Below are 21,369 nucleotides of genomic sequence, written 5' to 3' on the forward strand. Positions count from 1 at the left end.
ACATGTGACAAAACAAGATTATGGTACCTACCAGCACTGAGACTTGCCTCCTGTCCCTATGGGGACTGAGCAGCTCCTGAGCTTGGTGGGCTGGGATGCAGACCAGCATTGTGCGGGCTCCAGCACCCTCTAATGGCGCAAGCACTTGCTCACCATATGGTCCTTTACCCTTACAAACTGCTGCATTTACAATAACGAGACAAATTCTGCTGCAAATGGCCACTTTTTCACTTGGTGGCAATTAAAAGTTTCGTAATATTCTAAACAGCTTTGCTTGCAATCTGTGCTGACAGACCTTGCTACATACTCCATATACCCTGCCCGTATTTCCACATGAAGTTATGATAACATTTGAAATTGGGGGATGGGACGACCAAGAAATATGAGTGAGCAGGAAGCAGGTGATGACTGTGGGCGATAACACCGTGCATGCAGGTTGCAGTCAAAGGCAAGGCAGGTACTACCCTATAGGACAAGGAAAGCTGGGAAACCTACTGGGGGGGAAGTCAATCCACTCCAGTTTCAATATTAGGTAGGATAATTGTTTAAATCTAACTTTTGTCCCAGAGTTGTAGAGAGAGATCTTAAAACTGCTACGTACAAACACAGCTCTATTCACTTGGTCAGAGTTTGAGGGGTTTTTTTTTTGCATCAGGTGATTTTTTTTTTTTTTTTTTTTTTTTTTTTGCATCAGATGAGTATGTTCTAGCAGTTTCCTTAATTTACTTTATCCACTGCAAGATGGTATCATGATGTTGTATGCAGATTATGTGGATAAACGTATGATCGGACCACAACTCATGTAAAACGCAGGAGTCTCAGTACAGAGCTGCAAAGTCCTGCTGAAAGTAATGAAAAATAGGTTTTCTTAGGGTTTCTGGGAAGGTGCTAATGTGCAAATGTGACAGCTTATCACATGTAGTGAAGAGTTCTTACTGAATATAACAAAAATACAGCTTGCTTGTAGGTTAGTACTGGTCAATCCTCATTATGCTTTCACCATCTCCCAGAACTCAGCTGGAAACACAGGGAAGAGGAGGGAAAGGTTTTATAAACTATGACTCTGAGAAATCACCAGTAAAAATAACAGGATCTCTTGCGAAGTCTGAAGATGATCAGTTGCATCTTTTTCTTTTCAAAAGTATTCCCTAATCCTGATTCTTTGGCTTGTTAGTCCTTTGAACTAGCTAACATGACAGCAGTCAAACAAAATTGCTGAATTCCAGCCTGTTGGAAACTAACCATGAAGGCTACCAAACCGCTCCGGCTACAGCAAAAACTGCCACTGCCATTGAAAGCTGTGTCAGCTGCCGTTCATGCTGCGGGAATGACACAGAAAAATCTGGAAGATGGCCAAGATGTTAATCAGTAGTTACAAAGCTGTGCATGACCAGTCTCTGGACCAGCTCTCTCTTTTTTTTTTCTTTCTTTTTTTTTTTCTCACCTGCAATCAACTGCTTAATTTCCATTTTTCTGAAGAAGCTTGGGCTAACTCCTCTGCACAAGCTGGGCGCAGCATTTTTGATACCAAGCCCAAATCTGATATGATTAGATTTAGCATGTGTTGTAAGATTTATCTACTTACCTACAAGTATGGTATGTGATAGGCCAAGATATGATCAAGGTGGGGAGGGCTGCTGTGTTTTCCTACAATAAGTGACAAAACGGGCCAGCCTTCAGGCCCACAAGCCTTTTTCACATCAGCAGGGAGGTCGGAAGGCAGGGCGCTCAGCTGGCGGCCGGTGTTGCTTTGGGTTCTCTGTTTAGGTCGTGGATTATCACATCTTCTTGGATATCTGTCACTGATAAGTAAAACCATGTGTAACCTACCCAGACATAAATATGTCTGACAATTAAAAAAAAAAAAAAAAAGTTTACACCTTTATTTTACACACAGTAGGTTAAAAGTAGTTTGAAAAGTTAGATCTTCAGGTTTGGCTCACTGCTGTTTACGGCTGCTTTGTAGCTGTCTTCCCACATACCTTCAGGGCTTGCATATATTACAAGCTTAAGCAAGATTTGGAAATGAACAGTAGGGAAAGTAACTTGTGCAACTTTGATTTTCTTAATTAGAATATAATTTCAAAATGCATACTGTGGTGTGTGCACAGTTTCATGTCCAGCACTGGAAATACAAACTGCATTTTCCAGTTGTGTTCTTTAACAGGAAGATACAATTAAGCCATTTTCTACCACGTGTCATTTTTTAAGAACTTTTTCTCAAATGAGAGACAGCATTTCAGTGAAATTGGTACATGTGGTTCTTTGGGGTTTTCTGCAATAGGTAAATCGTTGTAAAAGCTGGCACTTGTTTCCTGAGTTTATATTGTTTCCTGATGTATTTTAGCTATTTTTTGGACCAAAGCTAGTGCCATCTTAGCTGGTGTCAGTCTTGCTCCAGTCTGCAGACTACAGCTCTTTGTAAAGATGGGTTTCCTGATGCCCTGGGTCTCTATGGCACTGGTGAGTCACCACCACCTTCCTTTCTTGGAGCACCCAAAAAGTTGTGTTTTGAGAAAAAGCCAATGATTATGATGATAAGTCTTATTTAAATTACCCTAAAGCTGCTAGTACTTGATTTTCTTATCTGCCTGCCTTAGTGCTGTATGTAGTCTTTGCCAATAGTTTTATTAAACAGTCTAGTTACAGGTGTAGATGAAATCACAGCTTTCTGATTTCAGAAGTTTGCTGCTTTGTTTGAAGAGTTGTGTGTGATGTGAATTAGCAGGAAACTGCTCATGGTCAGAATGAAACTTAAAGATACAGATACTGCTTAGGATCATCCCATGTCTTCCTAAACCACTCTCTTTAAGTGTTGTAGTTGCAACACGTGTGTGTAGCACAACAAGTGCTGTCGCCGCTATGGAGCCCAGCAAGGCTATGCATCCAGAGAGGAATCTCTTTACTTTGTAAAACTGGCTGAAGCTCAACTTGAGATTCAACACCGATTTTGAGGAACAGCTGTAGTGTTGTTTTCTGAAAAGGATACAAGGTACCTTATACCAGTTATACCTAACTCCACCTGGCAATTTCAAATGGGGAGCTACCATTTGAACCACAAGTGCAAAACATACCTTATAAGAATCACAAGATTTCAAGGTCGCACGATTATTTTTGTTTTAAAGAGCTGTATTTAGGAATCTCTTACCTCAGATGAGCTCATGTTTATATGACTAAGTCTCCCCTGGAAACCCATGAAACAAAAGAATTTTGAAGATAATCCATGTGGATCTCAGAACACAAAGGAAAACTGGCTGTTGAACAAAAAAAATAGTCTTAGATTTATTTACAGAGGTAGTATCTGAAAATGTCTGCTCAGTTTTAGTGTTCCATTGCTGCATGTCAGATCCTGCTTTATATACATGCACACAGGAAAGATGTGTCATGGCTGTGCTGTGCCTCCCATCTATACCATTAGCACTCTTGAGATTTGAGGAGAGGAGATCCTCTGAGTTGTTTCAAGTAGTGATTTAGCTTGCAAGAATAATTTAAATCTTACTGTTTGTAAAACATATTGCTGGCAAAAATGTCGGCTTCTCGGCTCTACACAGTGTGGGGAAGGAGAAAGCAAGCAGGCATTTCCATCTTCCACTTCCAAATCCTCAAAACATCGAGTGTACGTGTCCTGAATCCCCTCCCTGAACGCCCCAGCATGGGGCATTTCTCATTCCATATATACCTGTATATAAAAGACAGACTGGATCTCACAGTCGAAGTCAGACATCTGAGATTTCGTGTTTAGGGTTACAGGCAGCTCAAGCCAACACATGTTGTGGTATCTGCAAAGCACTTCTGCTACAGCAGGGCCTATCCAAAAGCTTGGTTAAGCTGGACCACACAGAGAAAATTAAAACTAGTGCCAGAAATGTCAGGTTTTGTATTAAAGAAAGAGTTTAGTAGCCTGAAGGAGAACAATGACTGCATAGACACTGAGCAGGGTAGGGAAGAGACTGAGCGAGCCGCTGCTTCGTTAGTCTACAATTTTTTTGAGACAATCAGAGGTTGTAGATCATCTCCATTTTAAAATATTGGAAGAACTAAAGATGGAGTTACAGGTGCGGCCTAAGGATTTGTAGGTGATGCTTGAATTCAGGGGCTTGGGCAGGAGAGGGGCAAGTGTGGTACCCGCACTCACGAAGAGACGGGCAGCTAGGGGCAGTATGGCACCAACAGGGAAAGTTCTAGAACAAATTCTGAGGAAAAAAACCCTGATGGACCAAGAGGTGACTTGGAAGTGCGGTGAGTTACACCAGGGTTTCATCAGAAGTACGTTCTGTTAAATATAGCAAATTATCTGCTAGATAAATTGTTCTCTTGATGAGAAAACTAATTGCCTTAACAGAGGCAATCTAGTGGATTTAATTAACTGAAGCCTTAACTCAAAACACGTTACTGAATTGGAAATGAGGGAGATTCCTACGGGAATTCACAGGGGGTTGTGAGCAGGCCCGAGGGAGTGGGGTGGCCGTTCCCCCCTTCATGTTTGACATTAGGTACCCCGTTATCAGCGGAGGGGGGTCGGGTGGTGTTGCTCCGCTGCACCGGGGCTCCCGAACCCGGCCCCCCCGAATACACCCACCGGGGCCGCGGCCTTGGGGCGAACCCGGGCGCTGCCAGTGCAGGGACAGGCTGGGCCTACGAGGTGAACAAGGCCGGCTTAACGGAACGGTGCGAGATCTCCCAGAAAAACACTTTTCCTATAAGACTTCCCCAGCCGGCGGGGACGCGCGGCAGGGCACACGGGGCCCTCAGACGAGTGAGGTGCCCGGGGCGCTGCCGCGGGGGGGGAGGCCTGGATCGGGTGTGGGCATCACCGCGGGGTGCCGGCCTGCGCCCACCGGACGGGGGCTGCGGAGCGCCCTGCAGCAGACGGGCACGCCGCCCTGGCGCAGCGCCTGCGCCGGGCCGAGGGGGCTGTGCGAGGCCCGCCCGGTGCGGCGGGGCCCGGCCGCTGTGCCCGGGCCAAAGCGGGAGGGCGGGGACACCCCTGCCGCGCTGCGGGGGGCCCGGCCCGCCAGGGGGCGCCGCCGCGCCGCGCCCAGTCCCGCCGCCCGCCAGGCCGCTCAGCCGCGCTCCGAGCCGCGCCCAGCCCCGCCGCCGAGCCGCGCCGCCTCCCGCCAGGCCGCTCAGCCGCGCTCCGAGCCGCGCCCAGCCCCGCCGCCGCCCAGCAGGCCGCTTAGCCGAGCGCCGAACCCGCCTCTCAGCCCCGCGCAGGCGGTGCCCGCCGCGATGCGGTGAGGGATGGCTTTGTCGCGGGGGCTGCGGTGCTGCCAGCGGGCCTTCGCCTGGCTGCCCGTCCTCATCATCGCCCTCGTCGTCCTCTGGTCCTACTACGCCTACGTCTGCGAGCTGTGCCTGGGTGAGCGCCCCGGCCGGGCGGCGGGTGGGGCCGGGCGAGCGGGGCCCGGGCCCTCAGCGCCGCCCGCCAGAGCCCGCGGCCCTGGGGCCTGGAACCCCGCGACCTCCGCGGCGGGCGCCTCCTGCCCTCGCCCCCCTCCTCCTCCTCCTCCTCCCCTGCACACTAGCGGCAGGGCCACCCCCCCCCACCCCGGCCGCCTTCCGCCCCCACACGCTGGGTGCCCGGCGGGCGCCGCGGGCTGCCTCAGGCGCTGCCCCGGTGCCGTGTCCCGGCCCAGCCGCCCTGCCCGGGGCGGGGGATGCGCCCCGCAGCGAAGGCCCTTTGCTGCCCCGCGGGAGCGTCCAGGGGTGGCTTCTCCTGTAAGCGGACACATAAAATCAGCGTGTGCCCCAGACACCCATTTCTTTGTAGTCTGAAAAGAAGGCGGGAAAAAACAGGTTACGTTAAATCGCGTTCCTGAGTCAGGTAACTTATTATAGTAGCGTGGAAAGCTCTGAAGTTTAGACAGAAAATTTTTGGTATTGGCTGGTAATTGTGTAGTTTAATGTAGCGATTGAACCGTACAGTAATTGCGAACTTGTGTCTGTCATGTCCCGCTGTAGCCGGTGTGCACAGCCCCTGCGCCCCGCGGGGGGGGGGCAGGTGTGGGGGGGAGCAGTGCCCACCCAGGGCAGGTGTGGGGGGGCAGTGCCCACCCAGGGCAGGTGTGGGGGGGAGCAGTGCCCACCCAGGGCAGGTGTGGGGGGGAGCAGTGCCCACCCAGGGCAGGTGTGGGGGGGCAGTGCCCACCCAGGGCAGGTGTGGGGGGGAGCAGTGCCCACCCAGGGCGGGTATGTGGGGGGCAGGTGTGGTTCCCCCCCCCCGGGCAGGACCGGCCGGGCACAGCAGACGGGGTCTTCAGGATGGTGGTCTGAGGCGTTTCTGTGGAAGGCGCTGCCTCTTGGATCTGCACGGCACACTTAAATCACATTTTTTGTTAGGGGTGCCAGTGCGGTAAGATGGTATTGCTTTTTCTCGATAGGGACTAAAATGAAACACAGCTTCTTTGATCTGTTTTAACTGGCAGCTAGGCAAAACCCCCAAATAATTAATAACATTTTATTCTGTCTCTGAGATCATGGGCTGCTGCTTTCTAGAATTCACATGGAACGGTATCTCCAATGTGCATGTAACTGTCAGTTACACCGCATGACAAAAAATTGTTTTCGTGAAATGCTGTTAATCTTTTGAAATACGCTTTGTTTGCAGTGCTGTGCAAATTCAGTAACATTTAACACTGATTAATTCCAAGGCTCCGTGCAGGTCTCAGAAGAGACTGCTGATTTCAGTGAGGGTTGGATGGGGCTTGTGTTGCTCTGCAAATGCTGGTTAAGCTGGCAGGAGTTTGCCTTAGTGCTTAAAATCACAGCTTAAAATCACTCCTTTGCCCACACCCTTCTATTTTTTTGCCTTATTTTTTTCTCGCATGCGTTTTATTTGTGTGTGGAGGCGTTTATCCATACAGAAGTTGAAATGACTAGATTCATTATTTTAGGATTTGAATATGAAGTGTTGGCATATGCAGTTACTTGAAAACCAGCTCTCAGGACATTCTCTCTTGCCCAGATTTCTAATGTAGCAAGGCTTTATGTGTTGGCTTTGCTTTTTTTTTTTTCTCATGTTTCCATTGTGTATTGCCATTTTGGTTGTTCCAACATAAATAGTAGATGCTTTGTTTGGATTCTTGATTTTTATCTTTAGTTGTGCAGACTGCTGATGATTAAAAGTAGCGTGGGACTGATGTCCTAGAGCTATCTCATGATACTGGGTTTTAAATGTTCAGTGACTGGTATGGCCAACAAGTCATACTCCAGAGGAGGCCTTGGTTTCACGTCTGGTTGGTGGTTGCTGCTGCAGTGGGAGCAATGGCCCAGTGTTATTCGATAAAACCTTTTATATAATCGTTCTTTAGGAGTGTGCTCTTTTCTCAAGTAAAATCCTTAGAAGGGCTATGCTGCAAGTCCAGCGTACTTCAGGAGGAAACCAAGCAGTATTTGTGAAAAGCTGATGTACTTTTCATAGTTTGATTCACAGCAAACCAAAGGGAAACCTAAAGGTTTCCTAACAGTCTTGTTCGTCTGAAATTGAGTGTGTAGAGACACAGCAAATACTTGGTCTCTTTTTTCATCTACATTGTTGTGTGTCACAGAGCTTGCAGATCAATTTTTTTTGTTAGCATGGTTTTAAGAAATGCTACTTTCATTAGTAAAAGCAGAACCTCTCAGTTTCTACTCTGATTGTCATTTTCCAATTTTGTTATTCAAGTAAGATGATAAAATGAATCCTGGAAGAGTAGAGTCTCTTTTCAGGTGCTGGCTGTAGGCTAGGAGTAAAAGGCTCCAATCCTTCAATTGCTGCTTCTTCTGTACAGCCTTAACAGAGTCACTTAAGGGGTGACCACTGGTACGTGTAATCTCTCAAATCTTTTGAGAGTCTTCCAACAATATGATCGTACTGTTGTAAGGTTACTGTGCCTCTGGGAGATGATCTGTGGCCACTAGTTTCCTTTCATTCCTCTGTTCTTCCAAGGAGCAGCACGTTTCAGTTGCAACCATTAGGTTGAAGACTATGAACTCGATATAAGGGGCTCCCATCCCATGAACACCTTTGTCCTCCAAGCAGTGTTCTGCCAAGATATCACAGAACTACTCTGTTTTCAGTTAACAAAAGATGTCTTTATCATTTTCTGTTAAACTTGGATGACGGCTTTTAAAATAATGAATGTATTTAAAAATAATCTGTAGAAGATGATGTTAAGCAATGTACCTTTTGCAGGTTCTTCTAAGTGGTTCTGTTAGTAGGGACTGCTCCTATGGTAAAGTAAGGAGGGGTTGTAAAAGCTCTGCTAGTAGAGAGTGTAAAAATAATTGAGTCATTGCAGTGTATTCCATCTTGCTGACTAGGCCAAAGCTGAGACAATTTGTAGTTTTTTATTTATGCTGATGCAGAAATGCATAGGGCATTGCTTACTGTGGAGGATCAAGACCACCTAGAGACTAGTGCAAAGCAGGCTACAAGTACGTGCTTCTAAGTACGTGCATAGAGATGCTGTTTGCACAGTTGCTAGAGGAGCCCTGGTGATCTTGTCACGTCACTGTCACCAGTGGATTTTGGGCATATTTCGAATGTACAAATATGCAAAATATATTTTATAACAAGGGAAAATACACCATAAGTAGCAGTTACTGAACATCTTGTTGTGGGTGTCATTTGCGTGAGTAAGCTGGGAATTGTTATGGATGCTTTAGATTTGATGTTAAATTGTAGGCTCTTTTTTTGTCTGTTGAATTTGAACTTTTTTCCCTAAAATGACTGTATTTCAAATAGAAACATTATTTGTCACAAACTTTTTGGGGAACCCTATTTGCTCTGTAGACATTTATTTTTTTTCTTTTTCAGTGACTCTGAGTAACCCTGTGGAAAAAGGTATGTGCATTCAATTTACCATTTGATATTCAGTCCTTGTGTAAAAAGATTTGCAAATGTTCTAGTTGAAATATCAAAAATGCTTTCCATCAGTTTTTTTAACCTTGCATACTCTTTCAGTGTTTTCTTCCTCTAATTTCCCATTCAGGAGGTATACAGCATGTGTTGTTAGACATGCTGTAACTTTTGGATATATTGGGAAATGCCCGTTTAGTCACAGTGTAAGTAGAAGAACATGAAAAGGCTTTGATCCCTTTTACACTTTCAGAAAAAACGACATACCACCCACGCACCTTTTCTCCCTTTCTGTTCTTTGTTTTCAGAGCTGATTGTACAAGCTAAACACAAAAGAGTAGGTCTGTTCTGTGGCTCACCTATTTTTTTTCCCCACTGTTTTATTTGATCTCTCAGTGGAAGCTATTTTAAATTTTTTTTATGGGGAGGCTTTTGCAAAAGACTTTTTGCTCAGTTCTGCTGTTGACTGCTAACCATATATTGAGTTGCAACACAGTAACTTTCAGTTACTACCACAGATGAGGTAGAGCAAAAGTTTTTGTCTCATTATTATTTGGCTTGAACACTTCCTGGATCCGTTGGGTAGTACAGGCTGATGGGCATTGTTCTGAGCTCCCGGGCACAGTACTGTGAGGCCGCTGAACGAGCGGGGCAGAGCAGCAGGATCACTGGATGAGGCTGATGCATTGCTGGAGGCCACAGACATGTTCTAAGAATAAGGAGTTAGTGGCTATTTTAGTATTCCTCTTCGTCTTTCCTGGAGGTGCTTTGGAGGCAGGCTAATATGGGTGGCCTCTTACCTCCATTTCTTCTTCCAGGGTTATGAAGGATAGAAGTAGGTGCAGTGGTTTTCAGCTGGCAAGTTGTTCCAGGAAGAAAAATGCCAGCTGATACTTTAAAGATCCTCCAGGTTGCTACATCAAGTAAATTGTTTCCTCCAAAGACCTGTCCTAGTGTTTGAAACTTTACAGAGAAACTACAGAAAGCATGATGTTAATGATTACTCAGCAGAAGAAAGTTACTAGTTGCCTAATCTGTTAGTGTATCTCCAGGTCAGCTTCCTCTAACATGCTGCTGTATTGCTTTATCCATAACATTGAACCTGTTGCAAGATTTATCTCCTTACTTATTAATTTAAAAATGACTGAGCTCCATCTGCATGTAGTATAAGGATAACGTGTCAAACAAACGTAAGATCATAATAATGAATTATCATTGATTCACGGATCATTCGCACAATCCATCACGTTCTTGTGAGGTGTGTCAGATCATTTGTCATCTCATTAGAAACTTCAAAGCTGTGTTTGGCCTTTTTACCAATTACATTTTCACACAGTCAGCCTTGCCTAAGAAGTTAGGAAGTGTTTGGGCTTTAGACTTCTCTTTCCACTAGCAGTAGTTACTTTAATCTTAGTTTCATTTAAGCTTTGAATTCTAGAAAGGGGGGAAATGAGGTGGTTCTTATGATTAAATGGTGTGTTTAAATAAAACTCTTTTGTAACCGTTTGGTAATGTCTTAAGTCAGTCAAGTATTAAAGAAATAACAATCAAATAGTTTGTGTAGCTGAAGGATAGCTGTCCTTTGGCTCTCTGAACCACAGTATGCCTGCTTATGCCCAAAGGCTTGGAAATAAAGTTTGCATATTGAAATAAGATTGCTTTGATGCATGCTGGATTTCATGTGATAATGTTGTGTCTAGTGGATTACAATTCTTTCTCAGTAATCACAAGGCCGGTTTTGTTCAGTTTGTGGGATGTTTTCCTGATTTGTTTTACTGTATCAACTGTGGCAAATCTAAAAGATGTTTAATAAGAGATTTGATTTTTTTCTGGTGATATAAAGATATGGTAGAGCATATTCTCTCTCTCAAATCTCAATGCAAGTGGTGAAGAATGCGTTGCACAAGTGGATGGTACACTGATAATATGGTATTGAGATTTTAAGTGCATTTACTAGCAACTGAACCCAAAATGTGGCGATGCTGGAGTATTGCAGTATTGACTTTATGCTGCTCAGCACCAGCCAGTTCTGCTTTACCTGTGCCTAGGAATCCTGTCATTCCCAGTGACAGAGGGTTGTCACCCGTCCTGTGGGTGAACTCTTACAGCTGTGTCCTTCTTCACCCACCAAATTGGATCGTGTAAGAAGAGGAGGCGTGTGAGATAGGTAACCCCTAACTGCAGCAACAGATCTCTGAAATTTTACTGGCCTGTTAACCAGAAGGTTTAACTGAATTGCAATACCAGTTGGCACTGTAAATCTTTTTCCCTTTTTTTCTTTTTTCTTTTGTCATTGTTGTGAAAGATTGGAATTATGCCCATCATGGATGAAACTTTTGCTTAAGAAGTCATTGTTCTGCTTCTGTTTTTTGTTTTGTTTTGTTTTTTAGTGGCCTATCTTATAATATTCCATATTCTCTTTGTGCTCTTTGTGTGGACATATTGGAAGTCTATTTTCACTCTCCCGGTGCAGCCAGGCAAAAAGGTAAGAGTCCAAGCGCTTTTCATTCATTGCAGAATGCAAACAGGAATACTAAAGAGAACTCAAAAAACCTTCAGTCTAGTTGATCTGGGCAAATGATTGGATTTCTTAAAGAGGTGGAAACTGACCTAGAGTTGTCCATAAAACCTGAGTAATTTACCATTCTGACAATCCTTTAACTCCCCAAAGAGCATGATTTAAATCAGAGATGGTGTTAGCTTTTAAAGGTGCCTTTTCAGGTGTTCCAGGAGCCAATAGGACTTGTCATGTTGAGCATAACAGGACTGATGACTATTAACTTACAGATTTATAGTGTCGTTGATCTCTAAGCACTTAACAAGTTGCAGGCCAAATCCTGAGGACCTTCCTTAACCTCGCCTTCCTGGAGTCTGCTGAGTAAGGACCTTCAGATTTGTTTTTCACTTCCCATGGAAGAGGTTGGAGGTGGAAATGGGTGCATCTGAGATGATGGTGGGGTTTCTTGGTCCCTTGAGCCAGATTGTTGTGGTGCGTATGTGAACGTTCAGTGTCCCACCAAAGCCCGGCACTGCCTGCTCTGCTGGGAGCCCTTTGCCGGCTGCAGTAAGCCTCTTTGTGGTGGGGAAGTCTGCTTTGTTTGTCAGACTCTCTCTGGTGTCAGTGAGGGGTAGAAGAATAATTTTCTTTTTAAATGTGGTGAGATTCTGATGTCGCCTGCCTGCGGCAGCGTGGGCTGTGGCTATGTGCATACCATATGGCTTTTAATTTGGTCCTAGATATACACATAGCTCCAGTCCTTGTACTGCCCTGCTCAGCAGCATCATGAAAGATAAATACAGCAATATACTGTGGTGAAGAGAAACAGGGGTTCACTGTGACAACGGTAGATTGTTTTATGAATAATACTGGAGTTAAGGGTTTGGTATTGTTTTTTTAACATAGGTGACATTTTAGGACAGGAGTGTGACTTAGTGTTTTGAGCACAGGACAGTCAGAGGTAGATACTTGTTTCAATTCTTTTTCTGCCAAATAATTACTTTGTGTTGCTCAGATTTATTTTTTTTCATTTGGTTTTATCTCTCTATGCAATACTAATAGAACACTATATTTGGAGCAATAGAATGAAGTTGATGTTTGTCTGGCACTCCAAATATACATGTCCATAATAGGATCCTAATTACAAGACTGTAACTTTAAAAATGATAACTAATCCCAGTTTTAGAAATATAAAACTGTGGCTGGGACAGGTTCTTACACACGAGGGAATTGCTTAAAGTGCCCTTATCACGGTTAGTAGTGTTATTCGTGAAAAATAGTAATCTAAGGCAGCACTAGTAGCAATTCTAGTACGTTGATTTGTGATCCTTAATTTCACTTTTGTGTTTCTTATTGATGTATTGCATTGTATTCTGGCTGTTCAGCACTTGCTATCTCTCTTTGTCTTCTTAACAAACATGTTTTCACATTAGATAAATCTCATGAGAAGGAGTGGGAGGTAATAACGTTTCCAAACTGGTGTGTGCTTGAAATATAGACTCTGCTGCCCCTGGGTAACTGCTCCTCTCTGCTTCTAGTACCATATGTCCTATGCTGACCAAGAACGCTACGAAAATGAAGAAAGGCCAGAGGTACAGAGGCAAATTCTCGCCGAAATCGCCAGGAAGTTGCCGGTGTACACAAGAACAGGGAATGGAGGTCAGCTAAGCAGAGAGCTTTGTTCCTCTAAAGCTAACCAAGCACGCTAAAGTAGCATATGCTGGCAATCCAGACGATACTGCCAATCAACAGGGCGTTCCTAACGCCACTGCGTGCACAGAGTAACTCTTGTACAAGTAATGCCAATGCCTTTTCTCTCGGGTTTTATGCTTGGGAAAACAAAAAACCTTGAACACTTCCGCTCATCTCCAGTGGAGTGCCAGGTGCTGCCTTTGAGAAGCAGTATCTGCAGTTCAAAAGCCCACTTATGTTGTCTGCTTTTTTATTTTATATTTTATATTAATTGCAAATAAATTGCACATAATATAAAATTATATACTATATTATATGCAAATTACTATTGTCTAATAGTAATAGAATGACAAAATCCGTAGTTGTTTCTACTTAGAATGGATCTAGCTTAGAGATGCAGGACATAATTCTGTGAAAAGATTTCTGGACCTTGTTTGGTGATTAAATGCGTACGGTGCCTCTTTCAAAGCTTGAAAGAAATCGGTGTTAATATTGGAGGCTCTGCCCTGTTCATGTCTGTCAGACAAGCCAGAGCATTCTGAAGGAGAGACCTGCTGTACAGGCAATTACCAACATGGAATGCTTGTAAAGTCTGAGTAAATGTGGAGGCCAGAGGGAAGTGTACACTTGTGGTTTATCGCTTTTAAGCTGGTTGTGTGCTTTGCAGTGAGGATTGTTCCCCGCACCTGCGAGTCTCCAGAAGAATTATGAGCCTTGCTTATCTGATTGTGACCTGGCAGCAAAAATCAGCTGCAAATGCACTCCTCTTTTGAAGTGATAGAGGAAAGAGCGTGAATAGTTGGGAAGTGAGTGGAATCTTAACTAACGTGTGAAAAAGAACACCTTTCAATTTTTGGTATTAACGTGTCTTTCATTTCAGGTATTCGATTCTGTGATAGATGCCTGCTAATAAAACCCGATCGCTGTCACCATTGTTCCGTCTGTGCCATGTAAGTTACTGGGCAGTTCTTCACTGAAGTGAGTAGAGTCACCATGAAGTGATGTGAAGGGGCTGGCCCTTCCCGTGTCTTTTTACACAGGAAGGTACCCAAGTACCTCTGCTCCTGCTGCAGGCACCGGCGCGTGCTCCCATGGGGCAGCACCAGCAGTCGCATTTCTGCTCTTTGGGGCCCTGAAGCGTTTCCGGTTCCCACACTTGGAAGTGTATCAGTTCCTAGAAAGCATGCCACCTAGTGAAAATTAACTGGTTAACCTAGGCAGGGTAAAATAAATGATGATTTTGACTTCTTTGGGTCTTTTCCCCCCTTAATATTCCAGGCCTTTACCTGTGGTATTTTCCAAAAGTTTTAAGCCCTCTAGGGCAGAAAACATTTCTATGTCTCTTTATCTTGCAGAGTACCAAGGACATTGGTTGATCTTGAGTTCTGTCTTAAATTGATACTTACCTTAAGAAATTAAAAGAGACAGTATCATCTTGAGCTTGTGTCATGTAGAGAGCTCACAAAAAACAGAGGCTTTTGATGTTGATCTGCAGTTGGCAGTTAAGTACCAAATAAAAATCTTCAGTTTTCCTTTTTTGTCCTTTTGCAGATGTGTGCTAAAAATGGATCATCACTGTCCGTGGTACGTCCTAGATACTGGTTTGTAGTTTTCTGAAAAGAAAGGCCGTTAAAATACATTTCCTTCACAGAATAGCGTCTGTATGCCTCTTTCATTTTAGACCATGCATCTCCTTATGTTGGGAAATACATAAAACAATTACACTTTGAAATTGCCTGAAATGTTTTACATTTTGAAAGACAAATCATTTGTGTTTGTTCCATAAACTATGTGTGAAAAGCTGTTATATAAACATAATCTGTAACCCGACTGCTAATTCACTCTTCAACTATTACTCAAATTTTAAAGGGACTTCAGCTTAGCCTTTAATTTTGGGTATATGATCATTTCAGCATGTAGTTCGTGGATGCTTTCCGTGGTAATATTTGCACGTAGATTGTTTCTGAAATGATGCCTGCCACCTGTGCATGGTAGAGACACTTAGTTTAGAATCGGTGCATGGATGAGTTAAGCTTTACACTTTTTGAGAACTGCTGCCACTAAGTTTCTTAAACTCCTCCTTTTTTTAAAAAAGGAAGATTTCAGAAATCAGAGCAGCACAACATTTCCCCACCTGAACCTCCCTAGTAAACCTAAACTATTAGAGGATTTTTCAAACCTGAGTTCTGAGACAAATGCCTGCTATTTTCTCCAGCACTCCCTTGTTCATTTTTAGAATTTTTCTGTGCATGGAGAATTGTAATCCAATTTGGGTTTATTTGGTTTGTATGTAAGCAAACAAGTAGTGGCGAATCTGGCTCCTGAGTTTTGCAAATGAATTAAGTAACACAGAAATCCCAGATCTGATTACCTTTGCAAACAAGAAACAGCCATGAGTCGTTAGAGCCTGTCTCCGTGACAAATTTACCAGTGGTACCAACTTCAAAACAGATTCCCAGACTATGAACTGTCCTTTTACCCGGCATAGCAAGGAGTCTGCCAGAGAAAAGCAGAGGCTGTAGTTATATTGCACTGGGGCCACTACGGGGAGCTCTTGATTGATGAAACTGTCTTGTGTAATCAAGGGGCTGAATAAAACCAAAGATTGTAGTACTCATTGTGTTGCAACCGTGTGCTTTACACATCCTGATTTCAACTTTGCTTTTGTTCTCTAGGGTGAATAACTGCATTGGATTTTCTAACTACAAATTCTTTCTACTGTTCTTAGCCTATTCTTTGTTGTATTGCTTGTATATTGCTGCAACAGTCTTCAAGTATTTCATTAAGTATTGGACAGTAAGTTGTGAAATCTGGTTACTTCTGCATATCCTGTGAGTCTTGTGGGGTTTAGTCACTCTTGTTACTTTTTTGCTTTTGGTCAGTGGAGGGTCTGCATTTCTTCCGTAAGGTATTTTCCTGTGCCCTGTTTTGAGTATAACTCCGATTATATGTCTGAAATGCACAAAGCGAGAAGCAAACCGACTTCAGGAATTTCAAATTGCAGAGTTAGCTTCTGGCAAAGAAGTTATATCCTTTTCCTGTTCTTGTGTTTGCATGTATGTATCTCAGAATCTCCGGTATCAAAGTATAACATCCTGGCACTGTCTGTACGTATTTACTGAACATGAAAAAATATTTTCTAGTCCACATATGACTCCTTTCTCAATTTAAAAGCAGACTGAAATAAAGGATGCTTCTTACTCCGTTATCGGTTACCACTCATATGCAAGCAATGCCAACTGACAGTCCCAGTAAGAGGCTGGCCTTTTGTCACTCATTTGTTTATGTCCCCTCTGCTGCTTGACTCTGACTGTGTTTAAGTAACTTAACTTTGCTGTGCATTAATTTATTAAAGATCTGTCGGTTTAATGGCTAATCACTAAAATGCCTCCCGAGATGCTCGTGGGGCACTAGCAGGAATTGTCGCTTGTGCTAAGAAAGGTGCAGAGACTTGAGCTCTGTGGCTGCTTATATGGGATGAGCAAAGGCCGAGATGTGGCATTTTACTCTGAGGCCCCCACAGCCTCTCTGTAGATGTACGCGTATGAGGATCTCTGGCACTTGACTCTTCTACTGTAGCAAGGAGCAAGGGCTGCTTCTGCTTGTAAGGTCCCGCTTGGCTTTCAGACTTTCCCAAACCACCTGGCTCAGTTCTAACGCTACCTGGTTGCTGTAGCTATGCAGGCTGGGTTTTCTGGGCGTGACTTATACTGCAGGAGGTGCAGGGTTTAATGTATGCACAGGAAACTCGGCAGAACGTAAACACGGCTTCAAGAGCGCGTCTGCTTATTTCCCCGTGGGCATGTTTCTTGTGGGAAGCTGGGACTGTACTGGCTCTGTTACGCACAGAAAGCTAGTAGTGAGACCCCACTCTTTCTGCTGGGGTTCCTGGAGGGGAAATGTACCCGATCATTTCTTTGTCTCTTCTTGCACTTTATAGTGAGCTGTGACTCTTGTGTACACCAGTTTGAGAACTCCAGATAGGATTTTTAGAGGATATCTTTCTTCTCTCTAGGAACAAAGAATTTCCAGCTTTTATTTGCTCCTGTCACTTGTTCTGTATTGCTTTTCCTTCCAGGGTGAGCTGACTAACGGACGTTCCAAATTTCACGTCCTTTTTCTTCTCTTTGTGGCGGTCATGTTCTTCGTAAGCCTTATGTTTCTGTTTGGCTACCATTGTTGGCTTGTTAGCAGAAACCGTTCTACTTTAGGTAAGGCCCTTATATGTCGTCTTTAAGTGAGTGCCACACACTAAAAGTGCCATAGCAAGAAAATAAATAAATAAATAAATAAGGCATTTGTGTTCTACATCTGTGCTTTCCCACTGCCTCACGAGGGGAGGAAGATTTAAGATTTTGGCACAGTGCTGCAGATATTTGTCACTTCAAATGAGCTACGTTTATTAGCTGGTGTGACAAAAGCTTTGTTAGGGAAACAAGAGCCTTGAAGTGTAAAAGTCCAATTATAAAAATGTTATGCATATGTATAGCTACATTTACTGTGAAATGAGTGCAGCTTTTCAGGAATAATGGTTCTTTATGCTCATATGCTGGAGTGCATCCTAAACCAGCCTAGTAAGCTTGGGAAAACAGTGCCCATCTTCATTGACAAGGCAAAGAAGTTACGACTGTGAAACCAGTGAAATGAAAATCTGAAACTGCCTGATCTTGTCAAGTGATTTTTTTTGTTTTTCCTCAGATACATGTTGTTCAGTTTTTAAAGCTTTTTGAATAAAGTTTTCTAACAGAACACATACTGTCATGAGTTTGAGCAAATATTCAGATTTTATACAGTTATTAACTTTAAAACGTATTCCCTGGGGTGCTGAAGCTGATCTATCCTGAACATCAGACCTCTGTAGCAGCTTAGACGGTAGATAAAATTGTTTCTAGTGCACTCTAGGTTCTCCTCCCCTCTCTTTTTCATTTTATGTCTCACCATAACAGAGGGTGTATTTGCATATGTTTGCTTCTAATTCCTGTTTATTATATCATTAATTGGATGAGGCAATTTAAATCTCCAATGCCACTTCTGAAATACGCATTGAAGACCAACCTACTTAATTCTGTAGATTTTTTACTTAGAAATTTCTCCCTGCTGAATTTCAACACAAGTCTCATACAAAGGTCTTTTAATGCTACTCTCTAGATTAAACAGTTTGTAGTTCAATTTGACTGTTTTGTATGGTTCAGTTGCAAAACCAAATTCCTACCTTTGGTTTAAGTCTTTACAGGCTTGCAAAATAAAAAAGCTATTCTTTTCAAACTTTATATCTTTGTAATGCTAGCTCATAATCTGTGAAATCATGTTATCTTTAGATGGCTACAACATGCATAATCCTGTTTCAGAGTGTTTGGCATTGATTTTAATTTTTTTCACTGAAATTACATCTGTGTGTAGAGGCTTTCTCAGCTCCAGTGTTTCAAAATGGCCCAGATAAAAATGGATTCAATCTTGGCTTTGTAAAGAATCTTCAGCAAGTGTTTGGAGAAGAAAAAAAGCTCTGGTTACTACCTATCGCCTCTAGGTAAGTAATAATCAAGTCAGTGCTGAAAGCTTACACAATTAACTGGAGAGACTGACTTCTAAATGTCTCCTGTAGCCTTATGTGTTACACCTATTATTGTGTGGCTTGGCTGGGTATTACTGTGCATCGTTGTAAATGCACAGCAGACATCTTCTGCGTTAATGCTGCTCACCAGAAGTCTGGAAGGGAAAGGTTTGTGGGGGGTGCATGGGCTGCACAGGGTGTATGAACTCAGCCTGCACTCCTGGGGCACGTACGTGGATGGGTGTGAACTTCAGAGATGCTCTTTTCTTCATCTGTTGGACTCCTCTGCCTGAAACAGACTTTAGGTTTCTTAATGTAGGGGAAGGTGTTGTTTTGGCATTTAGACCAATAGTAAGGTACGCTGGAATTTAATTCCTTTAGTAACTGGGTACAATTTAAAATAACTTCTTGGCAGCACAGTGCACAACGCTTGCAAGCAGCAATGTACAAGTCTGAGGCCCAGCTGGATCCCCACTGCCATCTGTTTTTCAATCTTAAGTATAGTTAGAGGGAACAGACGAGCACAGAAAGCTTTTTCCACTCCCCAGTGCAGTGAAAGGGAAGAGACTGGCACAGAAAGGCCGTTACAGCAAGGCAGCACTGGGGCGCTGGTCAGAGGCACGTTACCCCTGTGCGTTGTCGTTGCAGGGAGGACGCTCCGCTTGTTTTCCTTGCATAAAGATAAATCCTCAGAGAAAAAAAGGCACTTCAGCTAGTTTATGGTTCCTCTGTCTGTGCTGCTGGATGTTGGGAAATATGGCATGGCCCAGACCAAGCTAGAACATCTAGGTTTTAACTTCATTCGTTTACATGAATTTGAACATACTCTCAAACCCTTGTTTGAAATCCAGATACGTATTTCTATTTGGGGAGCAGTAAAGCAAAGCTTTTGCAACTTTTGCAGTGTATTTATTGTATCTGTTTTTCTTTTCTTTTTCCATTTTGCGTACAGGTTTAAGTCACAGGAAAGCGAGTCTTCTATTTGTCTTTTAGTAACATCTAAGATTTGGGGCCATTTTTTACTGGATATCATTCGGAGAAGTGTAACTTCTGCCCTGAAGAATCTATGGTGTAAATGTTAAAATTTATACCTGTGGTATTATAACAATGGTAGAAATTGCTCCTTCTACATAAATGTTTTCGTTAGTTCCCCTCTCACTTCTAGCTGTCCATGAGTTAATTTTTTTCTGGGTTTTTTTCTGTGTCTAAATGGCTTGATCAAGTTAGGCACATTTAAGTTCTGCTAAAAATGGCTTAATTCCAGGCTAGAGGTTTGAACTTTCATTCGTTATAGAGGAAGAAGGAATTGAGGACCAAAATGACTTGCTAGTAAAACTTGCTATCTGAGCTGCTTTTTTTTGAAAAGCTACTTTTCAAAACTTAAATGATTTTAAATAAACATGGGAAGTACAGGCAACAGAAAACTTTGCAGATAAACTCTGTAGAACTTGTTGGCCTTCACAGTCTTTCTTTGAAGTGTCTTTCTCTGCCTTTTTCCATGCAGCCAGGGCGATGGGCATTTTTTCCCCATGAGAGCTTTGTGTGAAGCTCAGAATCCCCTCCTAGCAAACGAAGAGCAGTGGGAAGATGATGGGATAGATGAAGAGCCTCATGGTAAGGTAACACTGAAGGAAATGAGTTGTGTCTTGACCTACAGTGACTAATGGATGAATTATAAGAGTTAATCACATAAAAAAATTGTGTTGGCTAAGTCACTGGGCAGCTCTGACTTGACTAATGAACACAGACTAAAAATCTAAAAATAAGACCTACATTGCAGTCATCCTTTCTTTTTTTTCTTAGTAGCTTTCCACTTGCAAGAAAATGAACTGAGAGGTTGTTACAAGTTGCAGAGAGAAACTAAAATTTCCACAAACTGAGTGTGTTTATAAATGTTGCTGCACACAGCACGGTTATTGGAGACATAAAGTTGTGCCTGTAAAAATGAAAATACAAAGTTGGGGTTTTTAAGTGCGTTTATTCTCTGGGAGTTTTGAAAACATGCATGTAAACACCTGAATGCAGTGATACATTTAGGACGCTGCTTTATACTTTGTTTGTTCAGCTTTATTACAAGAGTAAAGAAGTTCCGTGTGGCTTTGATGCTTGCCTAGCTATGCACTAATCTCCGTAGAAGAAATACATGTGCTGAGAGGAATTCTAGGTGAACTGGGGTGTTTGTACAATAGATTTGATCAGTTGCTGAAATGTAAACATACCTTTTATGCTACGGATGTCCTATTAGAAGAAAGACTTTATATGTATATCCATTCTTGATGATTTTTGTTAGATGCATCCAAAATCAGTTTAATGATTCTTTATGGTTACATTTCTCTATTTCAACTTGATTATTTTTTTCCTGGCATATTTACCTCCAAGCTTTGGTCTTTGAAGAATACAGTATGTGTCCGAATATCAGGGTTCATGTCAGAGACCCCTATTACCCTGTCTGAGGGTTCAGAAAGCTTGTAATTAAGCAAGGGCTCATACTTTTTTCCCATGGAGCAAAGATGCCATCCACAGGTTCCTTTTAAAAGAAATGTGATAACCTGTCTTCTCCCTTTAAGGAATGGTGAAAATGTTAATTAATTCTCAGGTTACTATAGTTAGTGGATCACGTAATTATACTTGGAGAACCAATATCACTGCCTTACTGTTCAGAGACGTGATTTCCATAGTTGTGCTCTTTATCGCTTCAGAATGGTTTTCGGAAACTTTGCTGATAATGCTCCCTTTCAGGGTATACATTTTAGTCATACGTGCTCAATGTATGTTTGGGAACGTGCGAGG

At 43.0% G+C, this 21,369-nt stretch overlaps 1 protein-coding gene and 1 long non-coding RNA gene across 4 annotated transcripts in view; one reads left to right on the forward strand and one right to left on the reverse strand.

Annotated features, from left to right (window-relative positions):
* Positions 1-634: 634 nt before the first annotated feature.
* On the reverse strand, positions 635-5,008 carry LOC308053758. The gene is made up of 2 exons (XR_013923785.1): positions 3,149-5,008; positions 635-1,846 (listed from the first exon to the last, which is right to left on the reverse strand). It is a non-coding gene; the product is annotated as an uncharacterized lncRNA (long non-coding RNA).
* Positions 5,009-5,119: 111 nt separating this feature from the next.
* Positions 5,120-21,369, forward strand: part of ZDHHC15 (zDHHC palmitoyltransferase 15) — a 28,505-nt gene continuing 12,255 nt past the window's right edge. The window contains exons 1-10 of one of the 3 annotated variants that reach the window (XM_080365431.1): positions 5,120-5,359; positions 8,798-8,824; positions 11,230-11,324; positions 12,875-12,995; positions 13,909-13,978; positions 14,580-14,612; positions 15,704-15,824; positions 17,107-17,239; positions 18,429-18,555; positions 20,084-20,258. In XM_080365431.1, coding sequence (XP_080221557.1) covers positions 5,242-5,359; positions 8,798-8,824; positions 11,230-11,324; positions 12,875-12,995; positions 13,909-13,978; positions 14,580-14,612; positions 15,704-15,824; positions 17,107-17,239; positions 18,429-18,555; positions 20,084-20,243 — 1,005 coding nt within the window. In that variant the 5' untranslated portion in view covers positions 5,120-5,241 and the 3' untranslated portion in view covers positions 20,244-20,258. Of the gene's footprint in view, positions 5,360-8,797; positions 8,825-11,229; positions 11,325-12,874; positions 12,996-13,908; positions 13,979-14,579; positions 14,613-15,703; positions 15,825-17,106; positions 17,240-18,428; positions 18,556-20,083; positions 20,259-21,369 lie in introns of those variants that run through there. The other 2 variants (XM_080365433.1, XM_080365432.1) reach the window with 2 other exon arrangements.

Source organism: Falco punctatus, assembly GCF_963210335.1.
Source record: "Falco punctatus genome assembly, chromosome: 15".
NCBI lineage: Eukaryota > Metazoa > Chordata > Aves > Falconiformes > Falconidae > Falco > Falco punctatus.